Consider the following 19,442-nt stretch of genomic DNA (forward strand, 5'->3'; position numbering starts at 1 on the left):
CACATATTTGGAGTGAATTTTGTTAACTTTATTTTGAATAAGTCATACCACTGCCAGCATGCAGGAACATGTTGTGCAGATTTTATTTAGAAGTATTTTTAAGAACATTATGTTATCACTTAGAATAAAAGTGGTTGTAAACCCTTACATATACAGTGCCTTGAAGAAGTATCCATACCCCCTTGAAATTTTCCACATTTTGACATGTTACAATCAAAAACCTAAATGTATTTTATCGGGATTTTATGTGCCAACACAAAGTGGTACATAAAATTGTAAAGTGTAAGGAAAAATGATAAACTTTTCAAAATGTTTTACAAATAAATATGTGAAAAGCGTGGGGTGCATTTATATTCAGCCCCCCTGAGCCAATACTTTGTAGAACCTTTTTGGGTATGTCTCTACCAGCTTTACACATCTAGAGAGAGTGACATTTTTGACCATTCTTCCTTGCAAAATAGCTCAAGCTCTGTCAGACTGGATGGAGAGCGTTTTCAAGTCTTGCCGCATTTTCAAGTCTTGCCACAGATTTTCAATTGGATTTAGGTCTGGACTTTGACTAGGCTATTCTAACACATGAATATGCTTTGATCTAAAACTATTCCATTGTAGCTCTGTCTCTATGTTTAGGGTCGTTGTCCTGCTGGAAGGTAACCCTCCACTCCAGCCTCAAGTCTTTTTCAGACTAACAAGTTTTCTTTTAGGATTGCCCTGTATTTGGCTCCATTCATCTTGCCATAAACTCTGACCAGCTTTCCTGTCCCTGCTGAAGAAAAGCTTCCCCACAACATGATGCTGCCATCACCATGTTTCACAATGGGATGGCGTGTTCAGGGTGATGTGCAGTGTTAGCTTTCTGCCACACATAGCATTTTGCTTTTAGCCTGAAAAGTTCAATTTTGTTCTCATCTGACCAGAGCCCCTTCTTCCATGTTTGCTGTGTCCCCCACAAGGCTTCTCAAACTGCAAAATGGGACTTATTATGGCTTTCTTTCAACAATGGCTTTCTTGCCGCTCTTCCATAGAAGTCAGATTTGTGGAGTGCACAAATAATAGTTGTTCTGTGCACAGATTCTCCCACCTGAGCTGTGGCTCTCTGAAGCTCCTCCAGAGTTACCATGGGTCTCTTGGCTACTTCTCTGATTAATGCTCTCCTTGCCCGGCCTGTCATTTTCGGTGGAAAGCCATGTCTTGGTGGGTTTGCAGCTAGTTGTGCCATACTCTTTTCATTTTCGGATGATGGATTGGACAGTGCTCCATGAAATGTTCAAAGCTTGGGATATTTTATTTTGTATTTTTTTTATAACCAAACCCTGCTTTAAAATTCCCTGCAACTTTATCCCTGACCTGTTTGGTGTGTTCCTTGGCCTTCCTGATGCGGTTTGTTAACAAAAGATTCTCTAACAAACCTCCGAGGGCTTCACAGATGTGTAAATCATCCTAATTATTCCTGGTCCTTCCCCCCTTCGGTGGTTGTGCATTTAATCAGTCTTGGTCTGTCCCGTCACATAACTTGACAAGGCGCAGGCGCACAAAACATGTCCATCACTTCCAGCTTCTTTCCCCAAGAGCCTTGACCCGTGCATTCCACCAGCAGCTTCCGCCCCCGGCAGGTTTGGAGCAGCGAGTGACAATCGCTGGTGGCCGAACACGGACAGCTGCTCCAACAGGCTACAGCTCGACACCAGCCTCTCCAGTCCTGTCTCCACTGTGTTTACACCCGGCAGATCAGCTCTTCCCAATTGATGGGCGAGCACCACCCGGTCTCAGCCTACACCGATCAGACACATCCCAGACCGCTCCCAGTGGGGTTCATCATGCAGGTCAGCCATGGTGTTCCCACTACTCTGGAACTTGATTGAAGCTAGCTTTTTAATAATACACATCCCTATTATCTTTTCAATAAACATCCAGCCGTAACACATATTGGTGGACAAAAAGGGAAAAGGGATTCCACACTCTTTAATGGATGCTAATCATCCATTCACTCCCTTCACATTTGAGCACTTAACTTTAGCATGGTCTGCCATATATATTGTCTCCCACATTATGTTCACTCTCATGGTTCATTCATGTAAACACCATTACACATTCATCTAATTTATTCATCTGATTTTTCCATCGAGCTTTGAACAACCTTAATTCATATGTATGTATATTGTATATTTTATAATATCATATTATATATTATTTTTCATTACATTGTATATTTCATGGTTACTCTGTCGGTATAGTACCAACTGATATACATATATTCTTATCTTAACCGACATATACAATGGACTTGGATACATGCTATGTGGGCCACACAATCTACCACACTGGTTTTATCATTTATTTTTTATTTACACATTTTGTTTATTTACTTATTCTTCTCTATTGTCCCCTAGATTCTATTCCCATACCATTGTTTAACCAGATACATGCTTATATACTACTTTACTTCTATGCGGTTATGACAGCATCTATTGATACACATGCATTTATGTTTCAGTTGACATTATTAATGGGTACTGGGAGATCTTTGGTGACACATCCCCCCCATGCTGGCCATGTCTGCCCCCAGTTTGTGCCCTGTTGGGTTGGTTTTTCCTTTGCCTCCTCAGCTCCTGAGCCGGACACTCATTACTGCCGCCTCTGGGTATTCAGCATTTGGCAGTCTGATCCAGCCTTTCTTGAGTATAGGGCCATGCCTTTTGGAGCCGCTTAACTGTCACTATACCATCTCTGTGTTGATACTTATTTGGTTCATTATACCCCCTACAGATGTACTACACATGCATCTACTCCTGATGAAGCGAGCCTGGTCTTGTGAAATACGTGTGGATACTTTTCATGCCTGTGTACTTTGCAATTCACATTTTATACCATGATACGTATAATAAAAATTTTTTACTCTATGTATAATTTCAGTGGCTTGGCTATGATTCACATTGATGTTTGCATGACCATTTTAATACATTTTGAGACTGCATTTACGTTGTCAATTGTTGGCTAACCGCATTAATCTCATTTAAAGTCCCGGGTGATTTCCTGTTTTTTGTAACAATTATTGGTGTGTCCAAGACAATACTTTGGCATTTCTGAGACTTTATTTCTGGATCTAAGTGCTTTTAAGAACCTTTGCTGCCTCTATTTACTAATTAGATGACTTCTGATTTTTTTGTAAAAAAAATAAAAAATAAATTGAAAACTATTATTTTCCTTCCACTTCACAATTATGTGCCACTTTGTGTTGGTCTGTCACATAAAATACTTTTACATTTTTGGTTGTAATATCACAAAATGTGGAAAATTTCAGGGGGTATGAATACTTTTTCAAGGCACTGTAACTAGTGAAGTGACTATATAAGTTGAATCCATCTATCAGCAGACTTCTCTTTTCTACATCCATTCAAAGTGCTAAATTTAGAAGGTTGCCTGAGAACTCAGAAAAAAGGGGGCGGGGCGCTGAAGTTAAACCCTCTACAGCTCAGCAAGGATTGGAGGGAAAGGACACGTCCCCTCCAGACAGCAGACAGGAACAGAGCTGAGGCTGTCAATTGGCTGGAGCTCCAGCCCGTGACTTTTTTCTCTTGGTGTCAGGAAAACTTGTCAGAAGTGATTCATGCTAATAGAGAAAAAAAAGCAGCACACAGGAATGACGCTTTATGACAAGTACACACTATAGAGGGATATGCTTTGTTCATATTTTATGTCTTAGGTTTACAACCACTTTAAGGTATAGGTGAACTGCAAGCTTCTGTTTGCAGAGTTACATTTATTTAGCCAATGCATAATGAAGGTGTAGAAACACATAACAGTGTCAGCAGCAGCATAGATACACATACATATTTTCTGGTGAGATTTGGGGATTGTGTTGGGGCTCATTTGATTACATTTTTAAATTAAAATCTGACAGCAGTTCTAATCCATGCCACTATATTCAAAACAAAAAAAGTTCTGCCTTTTGTTACACTTTAAGATTAGCATTTTAAAGTAACCTACAAGCTTTTAGCCAGAGTTGCAGATCCAGAAAAAAAACACTTAAAATCAATTAGGTTTCAAATGATTTCAGTAGACAGTTTGCAAAGCTATGAATGTGATCGCCACAGAAAAGCATATTAATAAAGAGCATGCTGTAAAGCGACAGCAGGAGAACTCAAAGCCACAAAATCTCTTACTCCAAGACAAAGGATGCCATGCAAATGCACACAGGTAAAAGACACAGCAATGCATGTGCAGGTGGCAAAGATCCACGCTGGCACCTAGATCTTACCATAGGTCTCGTGCCTACTCTCATCCCAAGCAGATTTTGTCTTCCTGGATGAACTCTCTGCACGATAGCGGGAGAGAGAATGAAAGATGAAGATATGGAGACAACACAGGTAAAATGTAAACAAAACAGTAATAGCAATTACAACATAAATTTAGTACTATTAAATAGCACGTCACAGATGGCACAACCATTCTAGTAAGATCCCAAGACAAGACAAACATCTATCCCAGTGAAAAAAATGTTAGTAGTAATAAGACATAACTACACAATCTAATAGACAAGCTAAGTACCCATTTAAAAAAAAAAAAAAATTATGCTTTTTTTTTTAAACAGTGGGCAGGTCATTATTTTACTGTAATAGGTGTATCACTTAAAGTAATATTATCATCATATTCAATGGTATTTTTTTAAATAATGAACATGTTATACTTACTCACCTGCTCTGTGTAATGGTTTTGCACAGAGCAACCCAGATCCTATTCTTTTCGGGTCCCCTGCTGGCGCTCCCAGCCCCTCCTCTTCTCCCAAACCCTGCTGTGCGTGTCCATAAGACACACAGACCTGGGGTTCGGCCTTGCCCCACACTGCCTTTTCACTGGCTGTGATTGGCAGCAGCGGGAGTCAATGGCAGTCTCTCAGTTAATCAGGAGGCAGAGACCCGGGAAAGCAGCCACTCTCAAGCACATTGCTGGATGGCGATCAGGCTCAAGTAAGTATTAGACCCCTTTCACACTGGGGTGCTTTGCAGGCACTACAGCGCTAAAAATAGCATCTGTAAAGTGGCCCGAAAGAGCTGCTCCTGACGCGGCAGTGCGAAAGCCCCAGGGTTTTCACACTGGAGCGGTGCGCTGGCAGGACGGTAAAAAAAAGTCCTGCTAGCAGCATCTTTGGAGCAGTGAAAGAGCGGGGTGTATACTGCTCCTTCACCGCTCCTGCCCATTGAAATAAATGGGGCAGAGTGGCTATACAGCCAGCAAAGCACCGCTGCAGCAGCGTTTTGCGGCGGTTTTAACCCTTTCCCAGCCACTAGCAGAGGGGGTAAAACAGCCCCGCTAGCAGGCGAATACCACCACTAAAACAACGGTAAAGCGACGCTAAAAATAGTTTTAGCGCTGGTGCCCGCAGCACCCCAGTGGGAAAGGTGCCTTAGCAGGAAGCTGCATACTGAAGTTTTTTTTGCCTTCATGCTGAAAGGTAAAAAAAACATTCAGCCTTAACAACCACTTTAAAGTGTAAGTTTACTTTTATAGAAAATCTGAAAAGTGAACTTACACTGGACCCTCTCCCCAGATCCCGCTGATCCCGCTGATCTTCAGTGCTGCAATCTCCCGATGTGACATGGTATAGCCGTTTACCAGTCTGGGGATTTGAAATCTCTGCTTTCTCTCCTCTACCCCCCCCCCCCCCCCCCCCGCTGAAAGGACTAGCTACGTGGGTTCTGATTGGTTGGCGCCGACCAATAAGAATGTCTCCTATACGTACCTTTATGAGGTACGTTTAGGAGCTTAATATCCTAAACGTACCCCGTAAAGATAAGTGTTCCAATTGGTTGGCACCTACACATGGATGGTGCCGACCAATCAGAACCCACACAGCCTGTCCTGTCAGCGGGGAGTAGAGGAGAGAAAGCCACAAAAAATGTCAAATCTCCAGACCAGTAAAGCGGCTATACGATGTCTCTCATTGGGAGATTGAGGCACAAGATCAGCAGGACCGGGGGAGATGGTCCAGTGTAAGTATACCTTACAGATTTTCTGTAAAGGTAAACTTACCCTTTAAACCCAAAAGCAAACATTTCTTATATTGCAGCTTACCAATTCCCAGATGGGATGGCTGTGTTCGTTTTCTATAGGCTCCCGCTTTCTCCGGTTTTCATCTGGTGATCCAGCCAGTAAGTCTTTTTTTCAAAAGAACAAACTTTCTCACACTTACAGGGAAGAGACTAACCATTTAACACCGGCAGGGGTGCTTAAAACTATCAGTTTTTATTTAATTATGTAAAACCTTTATCCCATAAAAAGGAACAAACTGGTTTGCTGTAACTGCTTATGAAGTGTGAGATGGTAAGCTGCAATATTTTCTATTTTTGGTTTTCGAGTTTAATATTGCTTTAAATCATGTGTGTCTACAGTATGTCTGCCTAGAGTGTAGCTTTAAATATTAGGAGGACACGACAATTTTTTTTCCCCCTTAAAAAAAAGGGCCATTAGGTTAGGACCCCATCACATGCCAGGTCTTTGTCCCAGCTAGGGAGATTTGTTCTTATTTATTCCTCCTAGTGACCACTGTCACTGGAAATAAAAATAAGTAAAATTTTAAAATACCAAAGTTGTCACCAGAACAGGAGGAGAACACAGACTTTAAAGGCACATTGGATAAAAAAAATAAATAAAAAATTATTATTAATAGAATATGCATCGGAAAGTATTCAGACCCCTTATATTTTTTACTCTGTTATTTTGCAGCCATTTGCTAAAATCATTTAAGTTCCTTTTTTTCCTCATTAATGTACACACAGCACCCCATATTGACAGAAAAATACAGAATTGTTGACATTTTTGTAGTTTTATTAACGACTTTCAGACCGGACCATTTTGCTGGTAAATGACCAGAGGTCTTTTTACAATTTGGCACTGCGCTGCTTTAACTGGTAATTGCGCGGTCATGCAATGTTGTACCCAAACAAAATTTGCGTCCTTTTTTTCCCACAAATAGAGCTTTCTTTTAAAGGTATTTGACTGACTCTGCCATTTTTATTTTTTGCGATATAAACGTAAAAAAAACGCAAATTTTGAAAAAAAATGATATTTTCTAATTTTGTTATTAGAAAAATCCAATAAACTCAATTTTAGTCATACATTTAGGCCAAAATGTATTCAGCCACATGTCTTTGGTAAAAAAAAAGTCAATAACTGTATATTTATTGGTTTGCGCAAAAGTGGTCACATCTACAAACTAAGGTACGTTTTCTGGAATTTACGCAGCTTTTAGTTTATGACTGCCTATCTCATTTCTTGAGGTGCTAAAATGGCAGGGCAGTACAAAACCCCCCCAAATGACCCCATTTTGGAAAGTAGACACCCTAAGGAAATTGATAAGAGGCATGTTGAGCCCATTGAATATTTTATTTTTTTGCCTCAAGCGATTGAATAATGACACAAAGTTGTCACTAAATGATATATTGCTCACACATGCCATGGTTATATGTGGAATTGTACCCCAAAATACATTCTGCTGCTTCTCCTCAGTACGGGGATACCACATGTGGTCGACTTTTTGGAAGCCTAGCTGCGTCCGGGCCCCCCGAAAACCAAGCACCGCCTTCAGGATTTCTAAGGGCATACATTTGAAATTTCACTCCTCACTACCTATCACAGTTTTGAAGGACATAAAATGCCAATATGGCACAAAACACCCCCAAATGACCCCATTTTAGAAAGTAGACACCCCAAGCTATTTGCTGAGAGGCATGTTGAGTCCATGGAATATTTTATATTTTGCCACAAGTTGCGGGAATATTACAAACTTTTTTTTTTTTTTTTTTTTCACAAAGTTGTCACTAAATGATATATTGCTCACACATGCCATGGGCATATGTGAAATGACACCCCAAAATAAAAATTCTGCTACTTCTCCTGAGTACGGGGATACCACATGTGTGGGATTTTTTTGGGAGCCTAGCCGCGTACGGGGCCCCGAAAACCAAGCACTGCCTTCAGGATTTCTAAGGGTGTAAATTTTTGATTTTACTCCTCACTACCTATCGCAGTTTTGAAGGCCATAAAATGTCAAGATGGCACAAACCCCCCCCCCCCCAAATGACCCCATTTTGGAAAGTAGACACCCCTAAATTTAGGGGTACACTAGTGAGACTCACAGGTAAAAAAGCAACTAGGCTGTCAGCGACTGTATCAAAACGCTACAAAAAAAACTGTTAGCGATCGCAGGGATCAGGCCTGACTCTGCGAACGATGCAATTATGTGTGTTGTGTTTTGTAAGTGACAGTGATCGATCGATCGATACTGCACTTGGGTGGGCTGGGCTGGGCTTGGCGGAGGGGCTAAACGCAGGTGCTAGCAGGTATCTGGGCTGATCCCGCTAACAATGCGTATTGGGACACCTAAACTGCTGGCGACGCCAATATAGATCTGATCAGATACTATATTACTAAGGGAGGTGTATGCTTTGTGCGTGGGTGTTAGCGGTACTGGCACTAACCTGACGCTGCCTGGGGCGACGCAGACCTTATCTGACCCTCAAACTTATATCACCCGCCGGGTGATCAGGGGGTTAAACCTTTATTAGGTAATAAATGGCGGGTGCCCTGAAACTATAAAAAAATAACTAACCAACCAGCGTCACCTGTAACAGTTATATGGTGATCACTGGTGAAAGGGTTAACTAGGGGGCAATCAGGGGGCTTTATGCGGTAGTATATGGGGGTCCCTGGCGCTATAAAAAGCTGCGGCGAACCTAAATACCTACCTGCCTAACTAGCGTCACCTGTGACACTAATACAGCGATCAGAAAAACGATCGCTTATTAGGCTGGGTTCACACTGGAGCGATGCGGGAACGCCACGAATCCCGCATCACACTGCCCTATGCGAACTGCTGGGAGTGTCAGTGAAATGTTAATGACACCCCCAGATCAGTTCGCATATCGCAGTGCGATCTGCAAACTCAGACAGGAATCGGATCGCATGGTGTGAACACCCATGCGATCCGATTCTGCTGCGGACCAAAAAAAGGGTCCCGTGCGAGTTTGCGGCGGGTGCGATGCGAATTCAGCCATACTATCTGTATGGCTGAACTCGAAACGCACAGAGATCGGATGTGATTTGCACTGCAGTGCGGTGCGAATCACATCAGTTCTCATAAACCGCTGCAATGTGAACCCAGCCTTAGTGACACTGGCGACGGGGGGTGATCACGGGGTTAAACCTTTATTGGGGGGGTTAGGGGGGTACCCTAGAACTAAAGGGGGCTAACCCTAACTGCCCTAACAGTTATTACAGTCACAAATGACACCAATGCAAAAAAAAATAAAAAATGCAATTGGTGTCACTGTGACTGGGGGTGCAGGGGTGATTGGGGGGGTGATCGGGGGGGGTGAAGGGGGGGGGTGAGAGTGTGCCTGGCATGTTCTACTGTATTGTGTAGTGTTGGTGCAACTCACCGATCCTCTCTCCATCGGTGCCGGAACGAAAAATACCGACACGGAGGAGAGATTACATCACTTCCTCTGCCTGTGTTTACATTACAGGAGAGGAAGTGATGTCACGCTGCACTTCCATTCGTCAGGAGCGATCGCGAGGGGGTGGCCATGAACGAATGGCCGCCCCCTCATCCCGGATCGCTCCTGAACGGATTCCGACCGCCGCTGGCACCGGGGGGGGGGGCCTGATCGGGCCCCCCACCCGCGGGAAGGCAGGGACGTACATGTACGCCCATATGCCTGCCCGTGCCATTCTGTCGACGTACATCGTCGTGCGGCGGTCGGTAACTGGTTAAAAAACAAACTAAAATATCACACACAGTCCCAAGTATTTAGACCCTTTGCAGTGACACTCATATTTAACTCAGGTGCTGTCCATTTCTTCTGATCATCCTCGAGATGGTTCTACACCTTCATTTGATTCCAGCTGTGTTTGATTATACTGATTGGACTTGATTAGGAAGGCCACACACCTGTCTATATAAGACCTTACAGCTCACAGTGCATGTCAGAGCGAATGAGAATCATGAGGTCAAAGTAACTGCCTTTAGAGCTCAGAAACAGAATTGTGGCAAGGCACAGATCTGGCTAAGGTTACAAAAAAAATAAAAAATCTGCTACACTTAAGGTTCCTAAGAGCACAGTGGCCTCCATAATCCTCAAATGTAAGATGTTTGGGACAACCAGAACCCTTCCTAGAGCTCTCCGTCAAGCAAAACTGAGCTATCGGGGGAGAAGAGCCTTGGTGAGAGGTAAAGAAGAACCCAAAGATAACTGTGGCTGAGCTCCAGAGATGCAGTCGGGAGATGGGAGAAAGTTGTAGAAAGTCAACCATCACTGCAGCCCTCCACCAGTTGGGGCTTATGGCAGAGTGGCCCGACGGAAGCCTATCTTCAGTGCAAGACACATGAAAGCCCACATGGAAGTTTGCTAAAAAAAAAAAAAAACACCTGAAGGACTCCAAGATGATGAGAAATAAGATTCTCTGGTCTGATGAGACCTAGATAGAACTTTTTGGCCTTAAATCTAAGCGGTATGTGTGGAGAAAACCAGGCACTGCTCATCAGCTGTCCAATACACTCCCAGCAGTGAAGCATGATGGTGGCAGCATCATGCTGTGGGGGTGTTTTTCAGCTGCAGGGACAGGACGACTGGTTGCAATCAAGGGAAAGATGAATGCAGCCAAGTACAGGGATATCCTGGATGAAAACCTTCTCCAGAGTGCTCAGGACCTCAGACTGGGCCCAAGGTTTACCTTCCAACAAGACAATGACCCTAAGACAGTTAAAATAACGAAGAAGTGGCTTCACAACTCCATGACTGTTCTTGAATGGCACAGCCAGAGCCCTGGCTTAAACACAATTGAGCATCTCGGAAGAGAAATAAAAATGACTGTCCACCAACGTTTATCATCCAACCTGACAGACCTGGGAGGAATGGCAGAGGATCCCCAAATCCAGGTGTGAAAAACTTTTTGCATCTTTCCCAAAAAGACTAAGGCTTCATGCACACGAGACGCAGATGCAAACTCTGCTGGACACATGTTTTTAAAAGCTGAAAGCGGCGTTTAGAAACGCGTGTTTTGCCGCGATTTTTACCGCGTTTTACCGCGTTGGCGTCTAGAAGCCTTTAGTTAAGCTAACATCATAGACCCTCCCCAGCTCAAAAAACAGTATTATTAACTATTTCAGCAATTTTGTGAGACCAGAGTGAGTAGCAGCAGCTGTGAGAGCTGCAGTGTACTTGTATTTAGCGTGTCACTTGCCACGGCACCTGCCACAAGTTGTGGATTGTCCACTTGCCACGTCACCTGCCACGTCACTTGCCACGTCACCTGCCACGTCACTTGCCACGTCACCTGCCACAAGTTTTGGATTGTCCACTTGCCACGTCACTTGCCACGTCAGCTGCCACGTCACTTGCCACAAGATGTGGATTGTCCACTTTCCACGTCATCTGCCATGCCACCTGCCACAAGTTGTGGATTGTCCACTTGCCACATCACTTTCCACGTCACCTGCCATATCACCTGCCACAAGTTGGATTGTCCACTTGCCACGTCACCAGCCACAAGTTGTGGATTGTCCACTTGCCACATCACTTTCCACGTCACCTGCCACAAGTTGTGGATTGTCCACTTGCCACGTCACTTGCCACGTCCCCTGCCACGTCACCTGCCACAAGTGGATTGTCCACTTGCCACATAACTTGCCACAAGTTGTGGATTGTCCACTTGCCACGTCACTTGCCACAAGTGGATTGTCCACTTGCCACGTCACTTGCCACGTCCCCTGCCACAAGTGGATTGTCCACTTGCCACAAGTTATGGATTGTCCACTTGCCACGTCACATGCCAGTCACCTGCCACAAGTTGTGGATTTTCCACTTGCCACATCACCTGCCAGGTCACTTGCCACGTCACCTGCCACAAGTTGTGGATTGTCCACTTTCCACGTCACTTGCCACAAGTTGTGGATTGTCCACTTGCCACCTGCCATGTCACTTGCCACAAGTTGTGGATTGTCCACTTGCAATTGCAATTGTTTAAAATATTTTTCTAATGGTTTTTCATCATTTGCAATCATTTTTGAGATTTTTAATGTAAAAAAAAAAAAGTCACCTTTAAAAACGCTTAAAAAACGAAAACGCGGGAAAAACGCGGTAGCGGCGTTTTGCGTCTGAAACGTGGAAACTTTTGCGTCTGAACCCATTTTTTTGCTTCTGGAAAAACGAGGTTAAACGCAACTGCATAAAAACGGCAAAAAACGAGACTGTGTGCATGGACACATAGGATAACATTGAATGAGTTCAGGAGCAGTTGAAAAAAGTGTCCAACTGCCTCTGAACACGCGTTTAACTGCGTCTCGTGTGCATGAGGCCTTATAGCTGTATTAGATCAAAAAGGTGCTTCTATTAAATACTGAGCAAAGGGTCTGAATACTTAGGAACATGTTATATTTCAGTTTTTCTTTTTTAATATATCTGCAAAAATGTCAACAATTCTGTTTTTCTGTCAATATGGGGTTCTGTGTGTAAATTAATGAGGAAAAAAAATGGATTTAAATGGTTTTAGCAAATGGCTGCAATATAACAGAGCGAAAAATTTAAGGGGGTCTGAATACTTTTCGCCACTGTATATATTTATTATTGATAACAATTAATTGTGCAAACAGAGCAAAAAAGTAAGTAGTTAAAAACATAACATACGGTGCAAAGAGAATGTATGCACCATAAGAGCAACAATGAGCCACTTTGTAACTTTGACCAAAACGTTCTACAAAGAGAAACCAAATGGGTATGATTTACATGCTACATCATTCCCAGGTTTAAACGAGTTTTGGAGTTTTAGACCATTTTTTTTAGTTGGGAGCATATCTTTATATACACACAATGTAATTAATACATTGAAGTGGATCCAAACAAGGCAAAACAACAATGGGAGTATTACAAGGAGAGATAATCCAAACCTGGGAAAATATAAAATTATATATATATATCCAGGGTTGGTTTATCTCTCCTTGTAATACTCCCATTGTTGTTTTGCCTTGTTTGGATCCACTTCAATGTATTAATTACATTATCATTATATAAGAAATAAATAGGTTGATGGTTCAATAAATATCTAGCGTATAAATAAAATATGTTGTATCATATGTTTTTGGGCGACAATAATATGTATCAATTTATTATGAAGCAATGATGGCATTGAGCAAAACATTTTTTTTTCCCTGAGCCTTTTTTGCCATATCTGGGTAGCATGTGGGATACACTTTGCTGCCTAAACCCATAGATTGGGGCTGTTAATTATGCTGCTGTCTGGATGTATTATTGGCCACTTTTTGGTCTGTGGAATGTACCTGTATTTATTAATGCTTCTGTGGATATGTGTTTAATATCTCTGCTTGGAGTGACAGCTTGAGTCAGTAAGTACACCCAAATCGCTTCCACTCTAAATATGGAATATGGTTTTGCTTTGATGTTAATGTGCATCATCATGTAAATTATTCTAGCTTACCATATGGTCACAAATATCTGAACACTACAATATCTTACCAATATGGAGATGTTTGATGCCCAGCGGGGAGATTATCTTCTGCAGATTTTTTGGTAATTGTATGTGTGTTTTACATGTCACTCGGATAGGACGATGGTTCATGTTCTGCATATGTTATCATACAAAGTCCTATCTATGAGTTCTATCTTAGATAGCAAGACCTTTTTCTTCCAAGAACCCCTGAATGTGTACTGACGAAGCAAAACAGTGAAACGTGTTGAGGTATAGGGGCTCACTGTTGCTCTTACGGTGCATAAATTCTCTCTACACCATGTATTCATGTTCAATGTGCGTTATAGGTTTTTAACTCTCAACTTCTTTGCTCTGTTTGCACAATGAATTGTTATCAATAAAATAGTTATTTTTTATCCAATATGCCTTTAAAGTTTGACCTAGGGCTGTCTGTTGCCCTTTTTCTTTACATCAGATATAATCCCCAATACGGATGTGGCCATAAGAGTGCTTTTTCTCCAAATTTGCTAGAATTATTGCATCTCACTCTAAAGATCGCAGCGATACCTCAAGTGTGGTTTGAACACGGTTTACATTTGCAGGTGCGACTTACATATGCATTCACTTCTGCTCGTGAACACTGAGGGATGAGGCGCTATGAATTATTTTTACTCCTTATTTTATTTTTACACTGACCCTTAAAATGAAAAAAAAATTTTTATTGCCATCACAAGGAATGTAAACATCCTATGTGAAAGCAATAGTCATGTTTCAGGCATTTTATGTGGAGGTATCTGAGGTCTATAAGACCCCAAATCCCTCCTTTGTACTTAAAACCATTCAAAACGCCAAGTTTGGCTTTTTGAATACTGACATTTCTTTTTGAATCTTGTGCCTTTAAGGTTTAAGTAAACTGGAAGTGTCAATGCTTCCGGGTTACTAGAGCCGAGACCTGAACAAAGCCGGTCTCCAGCCAGCCAGAGAGGTGTGCCCTCCCGCTACTTGTGATAAGAATCGTGTGGCTGCTTAGCCGCATCAGTTATCACAAGAAAGCAGTCGGCTCTAAACAACAGTACCTGGGTGATGCCTGCAGTTACAGGCATTACCCTGGTAGAGCCACTTGAATTAGAATGTCATACAGGTTTGTGATTTTGCAGTGGTTAAACATGATGCAAGTAAAGCATACCAAAAAACGCACTGCACATAAAACACATTTTCCAATACAGTGGTGTTATTGCACCCATTACTTCCCAGAGTTCAAAATCATTCCCCATACAGTGGTAGGAGGCATCAATGGAATGGAGGGGGAAATAAAACTCCTCCTAGAGGGCACTGGTGATGTAGCCTTCCAAGGGGGCATCTGTAAGGCCCTGGCTATGTCACCAGTGGCTTAACAGTCAAGACGATGCATTTTGTTTTAGGATTGTGACAGACAAAATGTTTGGTTTAAAAAAAAAAAAAAAAAACAACTTGTTTTTTTGATCAGCATGCACACAAGATTTTTAGTCTGGGTGAGGGGGAAGGTCCCCTTTAAAGAAACCTGCGCCGATTTGGCTACTTCAAGCAAAAAAAAACGGATTGATTAATCAACAACTAATCGATTATGAAAATAGTTGTCAACTATTTTCATAATCGATTAGTTGGTCAGCCGATTAGTTGGCCTGCATACAGAATGCATTATTTGTTTATATATCAGGGAATACAGTAAAGTGCACACACAGCTCCGTACACCATCCATACATGTCAGCAAGTGCCTGAGAACTTGTGAATGTGTGATGAGCAATGCCTCATGGGACATGTAGCCCTGGGCAGGAAGTGAGTAGTTCTAAAAAGGCAGAAGATTTTTTTATTTTATTTTTACCTTGCGATAGCAGCACTCTACACTATACTTCGCAGCTTGCTAATAGGCACTCTGAAGGCAGAAGGAGACAGAAGAGTCGTGGGGTACCCCAGAAGAGAAGAATCAGAACTACTCGGTGCAACACCATTACACAGAGAAGGTAAGTAGAACAGGTTTGTTGTAAAAAAAAAAAAAAAAAAAAAAAAAAAAAAAAAAACAACACACAATTTACCCTGGGTTCACACTAGTGCGATGCAGGCACCAGCGGGATTCCAGCTTCAGTTCACTCATCACTCCTCTCCCGCAGGCAGTTTTCTCTGCCTTGTGTAAACCACACGGGTGTCATTAACAAAAGTTAATGACTCCCCCAGTTTAGTTCACAGATTGCAGTGCAAACTTAACTTGCACAGGAATTGGATCGCATAGATGAGAACACCCATGCAATCAGATTCTAGTGCGGGGAAAAACAAGACCCTGAACTATTGTCTGTGCTAATCCAATGCGAGTTCAGCCATACAACTGTATGGCTGAACTCGCATTGCTCATAGATCACATGTGATCGGCACCTGCAGTGCAGTGCGAATCACATGCGATCTCTGAGATCGTGCTCGTTTGAACCCAGGCTAAAGACTGATAGACTGGAGGTAATATAAGGCACTACAATTACATTAGGGCCGAAACAACTAATCGATTAATTGACAACTAATAGATTAATTAATTTCATAATTACTATTTACATAATCGATTAATCAGCCAGTAACATAATGGGGTAAAAAAAAAAAAGCCCTTTAGAGTTCACAAAGAGCAAAAAATGTCTACTGTAAATATTACTTTCACTGTTGCACAGTAAAAAAATTACAGTAGCGATTATTTGCTATTTTTGTATTATAAAGGACTCATTTTTAGTCTTTTTTTTAAACCCCATTGTTACTAAACGTCTTAGACCTGTTTCACAGCTGTGTGTTTTTTGGTGCTTTTTTGAGAAAACGCACTACAGTTCATTTAACGTTCACATCTACGATTTTTTTTCAGATGCTGCGTATTTGGAAAGGGTCAGGGAGTTTTTCAATGCAAAAAAATGCTTTTTCAGTTCAATATACTTCAATGGAGAAGCTGCAGAAAAGCATGCAACACATTTTTGCAGCAATTTTCAGAAATCAGAAGAGAACATTCAGATGAAAAATCTTGACATTTTCACTTGCTTTTAATGTTCTGTTTTAAAATGAATTTCTGAACGAAAACCACATACACGGTCTGAAAATTCCTTTGGCCAAGAAGTTTTCTATAATTTCTAAATTTTCCCGTCACTGTGGTTGAAAACATACATCGATTTGACCACTAACGATTAGAAAATTAGATTAGAACATTCTTAAAATTAAAAAAAAAAATTTGATGGAAGACATCGTTTTTGTATGGACAGCATATATTACAGTACTGTTTGAAAAACTGCAAAAAACAGTCTAACTTTTTTCTTTTAAATAGAAAAAAAATTGATCTTTGAGTCTGATGAGATTTACCAGATTCAACCTCTAATAGTATATACAGTATCTTTCTGTCCGTTATTCTCAGAGTGGATTAAAGATTTTACCCTCTAAACATACAGTTGGTTATTTATATTTACCAATGCAAAGATATTGAAGAATAAATTTCTTTTTTTTTTTTAAACTTTACATATTACCGGTAACTAAATTATACACCACACTTTTTTTTTTTTTTTTTAAGGTCATTAACCGATCGAAACAATAATCGGCCAACTAATTGATTATGAAAATAATCGTTAGTTGCAGCTCTAAATTGCATTTAAAGTAAACGTTTACCAGTATTGCGCATTATACTTAAAATAATCATATCCATGGGAGAAAAAAAAAAAAAGCATCAGCTTTTAGTACTACTTACTAATTATATATATATATATATATATATCCCTCCCATCCTTCAAGTAGCTTCATGTATAACTAGTTAAAATGCCCTTATATCCTACTTCTGGGTGTAGTTGTTTTATATAAAAAAAATGTATGTACGTATGTATGTTCGTACGTACGTATGTATGTTCGTATATATATATATATATATATATATATATATATATATATATATATATATATATATATATATATATACACACATACATACATACATACATACACACACATACACACACTTCACTGTTTCACAGTATAAATGAACCCCTTATAGTAGCAACTATCTACTCTTTTTGTACTATAAAGGGCTAATTTTTTTTAACCTCATTATGACAGGCGATCCAAAAAAACAAAACAAAAAAACAAAAGCAGCATGCTGCAACATCTTAGACCTTGGTTCACACCTATGCGTTTTTTTGGTGCTTTTTGCAGAAATGCACTACAGTGCATTCAACATGGTTCATGGGACACGTTCACATCTATGCTTTTTTTTCAGCCGCTGCATATTTGGAAAGGGTCAAGGACTTTCAACGCAAAGCTTTCCTCTTTTTGGTTCAATAGACTTCAATGGAGAAGCTGCAGAAAAGAACGTAGTGTGTTTTTGCCACAATTTGCATTATATAATCTGCCCAGCAAATTGGCCATAAATAAAAAAAAAATATGCAAAAATGCAAAATTGCAGCAAAAGCATGTGTGCAAAATGCCCAGCAAAAAGCACGTCAGAAATGGATCAAAAGCAGACTGCATAGGTGTGAACCAAGCCTTATGATAGTCATACACTTATCGATTTGGGGACAAGAATATTCATACAAAAAATATTTGTACATTTGCTGAATGAAAGAATGTCATTTGAAAACTGCACTTCCTTTTAACATTCAGTTTTAAAATGAACGTCATTTCTGAACGAAAAACCAAGAAGTTTTATATTCTGCCCCTTTGGATTTCCCATCACTGTGGTTAAAAATAAATGTCGGTTTGGCTCCACTAATGATTAGAAGAAAAAAGGGATTGATGATTAGAAAAATCAAACAAACGTTCTGAAAATTTTTATTTTTTTTGAAGGAAGGGATTGTTTTTGTATGGCGAGCAAAAGTGACAGCAGGCACAGGTAGCTTTTATCAAGCCATCTGTCTATGACAAGGGAGTCTGTCATACATAATATATTACAGTTCTGTCTGAAAATCAGCAAGACAGTCTTTCATGTTTTTATCCTTAAATTTTAAAAAATTTGATCAGAGTCTGATGATATTTACCAGATTCAACCTCTAATAGTATATACAGTACAACCTTGGTTTGAAAGCATTTTACAAGACAAGCTAAAATTTTTAATAAATTTTGACTTGGTATACAAGGATCGTTATGTCACAACTGAGTATAAAAGAAGAGAGGCGCCTCCAAGTGTAGCAATGATTACATTTAATGAAGGTACACCTAAGTATGCAGGCATCCGGGGTAAAGCTGTCCACACAGACCATCCTCCGCACCTCCATCAACGCCATCCCGCCCACACTGCGCTCCACGAGCACTTCAAATTGTTCTACTGTAGGGTAATCTTCCCGGTCATGACTGCAGACTGACACCGGTGAGAGCCGGCGGTGCAGAGGATGGTCTATGTGGACAGCTTTACTCCAGATGCCTGCATACTTAGATGTACCGAGTCAATTTCTGGAATCACAGACCCATTAGGCTGTTCTAAGAATATGTGATCATGAAACTGGAAGATCTCTGATAAACACAAAATTAATAATAAAATAAGGACAGGTGTTTCAATATCTAAAGGCTAGATTTCACAGTAGTCTCCAGTGTTTGGTTTATTTAAATGCAGAAATTATATTGAAAACATAAACTTAATTTCTTCCCAGATCAGGTTCTCCTGCATTACATGTGTTTACATGCATTTGGATGCAGCCATAGTAGTACGCCCTGGATGCACAGAATTCTATTTTCTCTGGACGCAGCTAAACTCAATACAATTAAAGATGGGTAAATGTTCAGTGTAAATTATACTATTTTAATTAAATTACATGAATTTATGTTGTACATGTATTTAGAAATGTCCTATAACCATATGTACTTTTGTCATGGCCAGTGTGAGTGAGGCCTAACAGTTCATTTGTACAGAAAAAGATTTTAGTTTGCCTGCAAACATTTACTCAGGTCTGTTTTCACCTTAAAGAGGAAGTAAACCCTGATGGGTT

At 40.7% G+C, this 19,442-nt stretch overlaps 1 protein-coding gene across 5 annotated transcripts in view; it reads right to left on the reverse strand.

Moving 5' to 3' along the window:
- The window catches only part of ARHGEF12 (Rho guanine nucleotide exchange factor 12), a 428,628-nt gene that overhangs the window by 344,022 nt on the left and 65,164 nt on the right, over positions 1-19,442 (reverse strand). For 4 of the 5 annotated variants that reach the window (XM_077457369.1, XM_077457370.1, XM_077457368.1 and 1 more), the window contains exon 4: positions 4,259-4,315. The exons of the other annotated variant lie outside the window; for it this stretch is intronic. In XM_077457369.1, coding sequence (XP_077313495.1) covers positions 4,259-4,315 — 57 coding nt within the window. The remainder of the gene's footprint in view (positions 1-4,258; positions 4,316-19,442) is intronic. 5 annotated transcript variants of the gene reach the window in all.

Source organism: Lithobates pipiens, unplaced genomic scaffold (assembly GCF_037356315.1).
Source record: "Lithobates pipiens isolate NorthernLeopardFrog02 unplaced genomic scaffold, aLitPip1_a1.2 Scaffold_27, whole genome shotgun sequence".
In the NCBI taxonomy this organism is placed as follows: domain Eukaryota; kingdom Metazoa; phylum Chordata; class Amphibia; order Anura; family Ranidae; genus Lithobates; species Lithobates pipiens.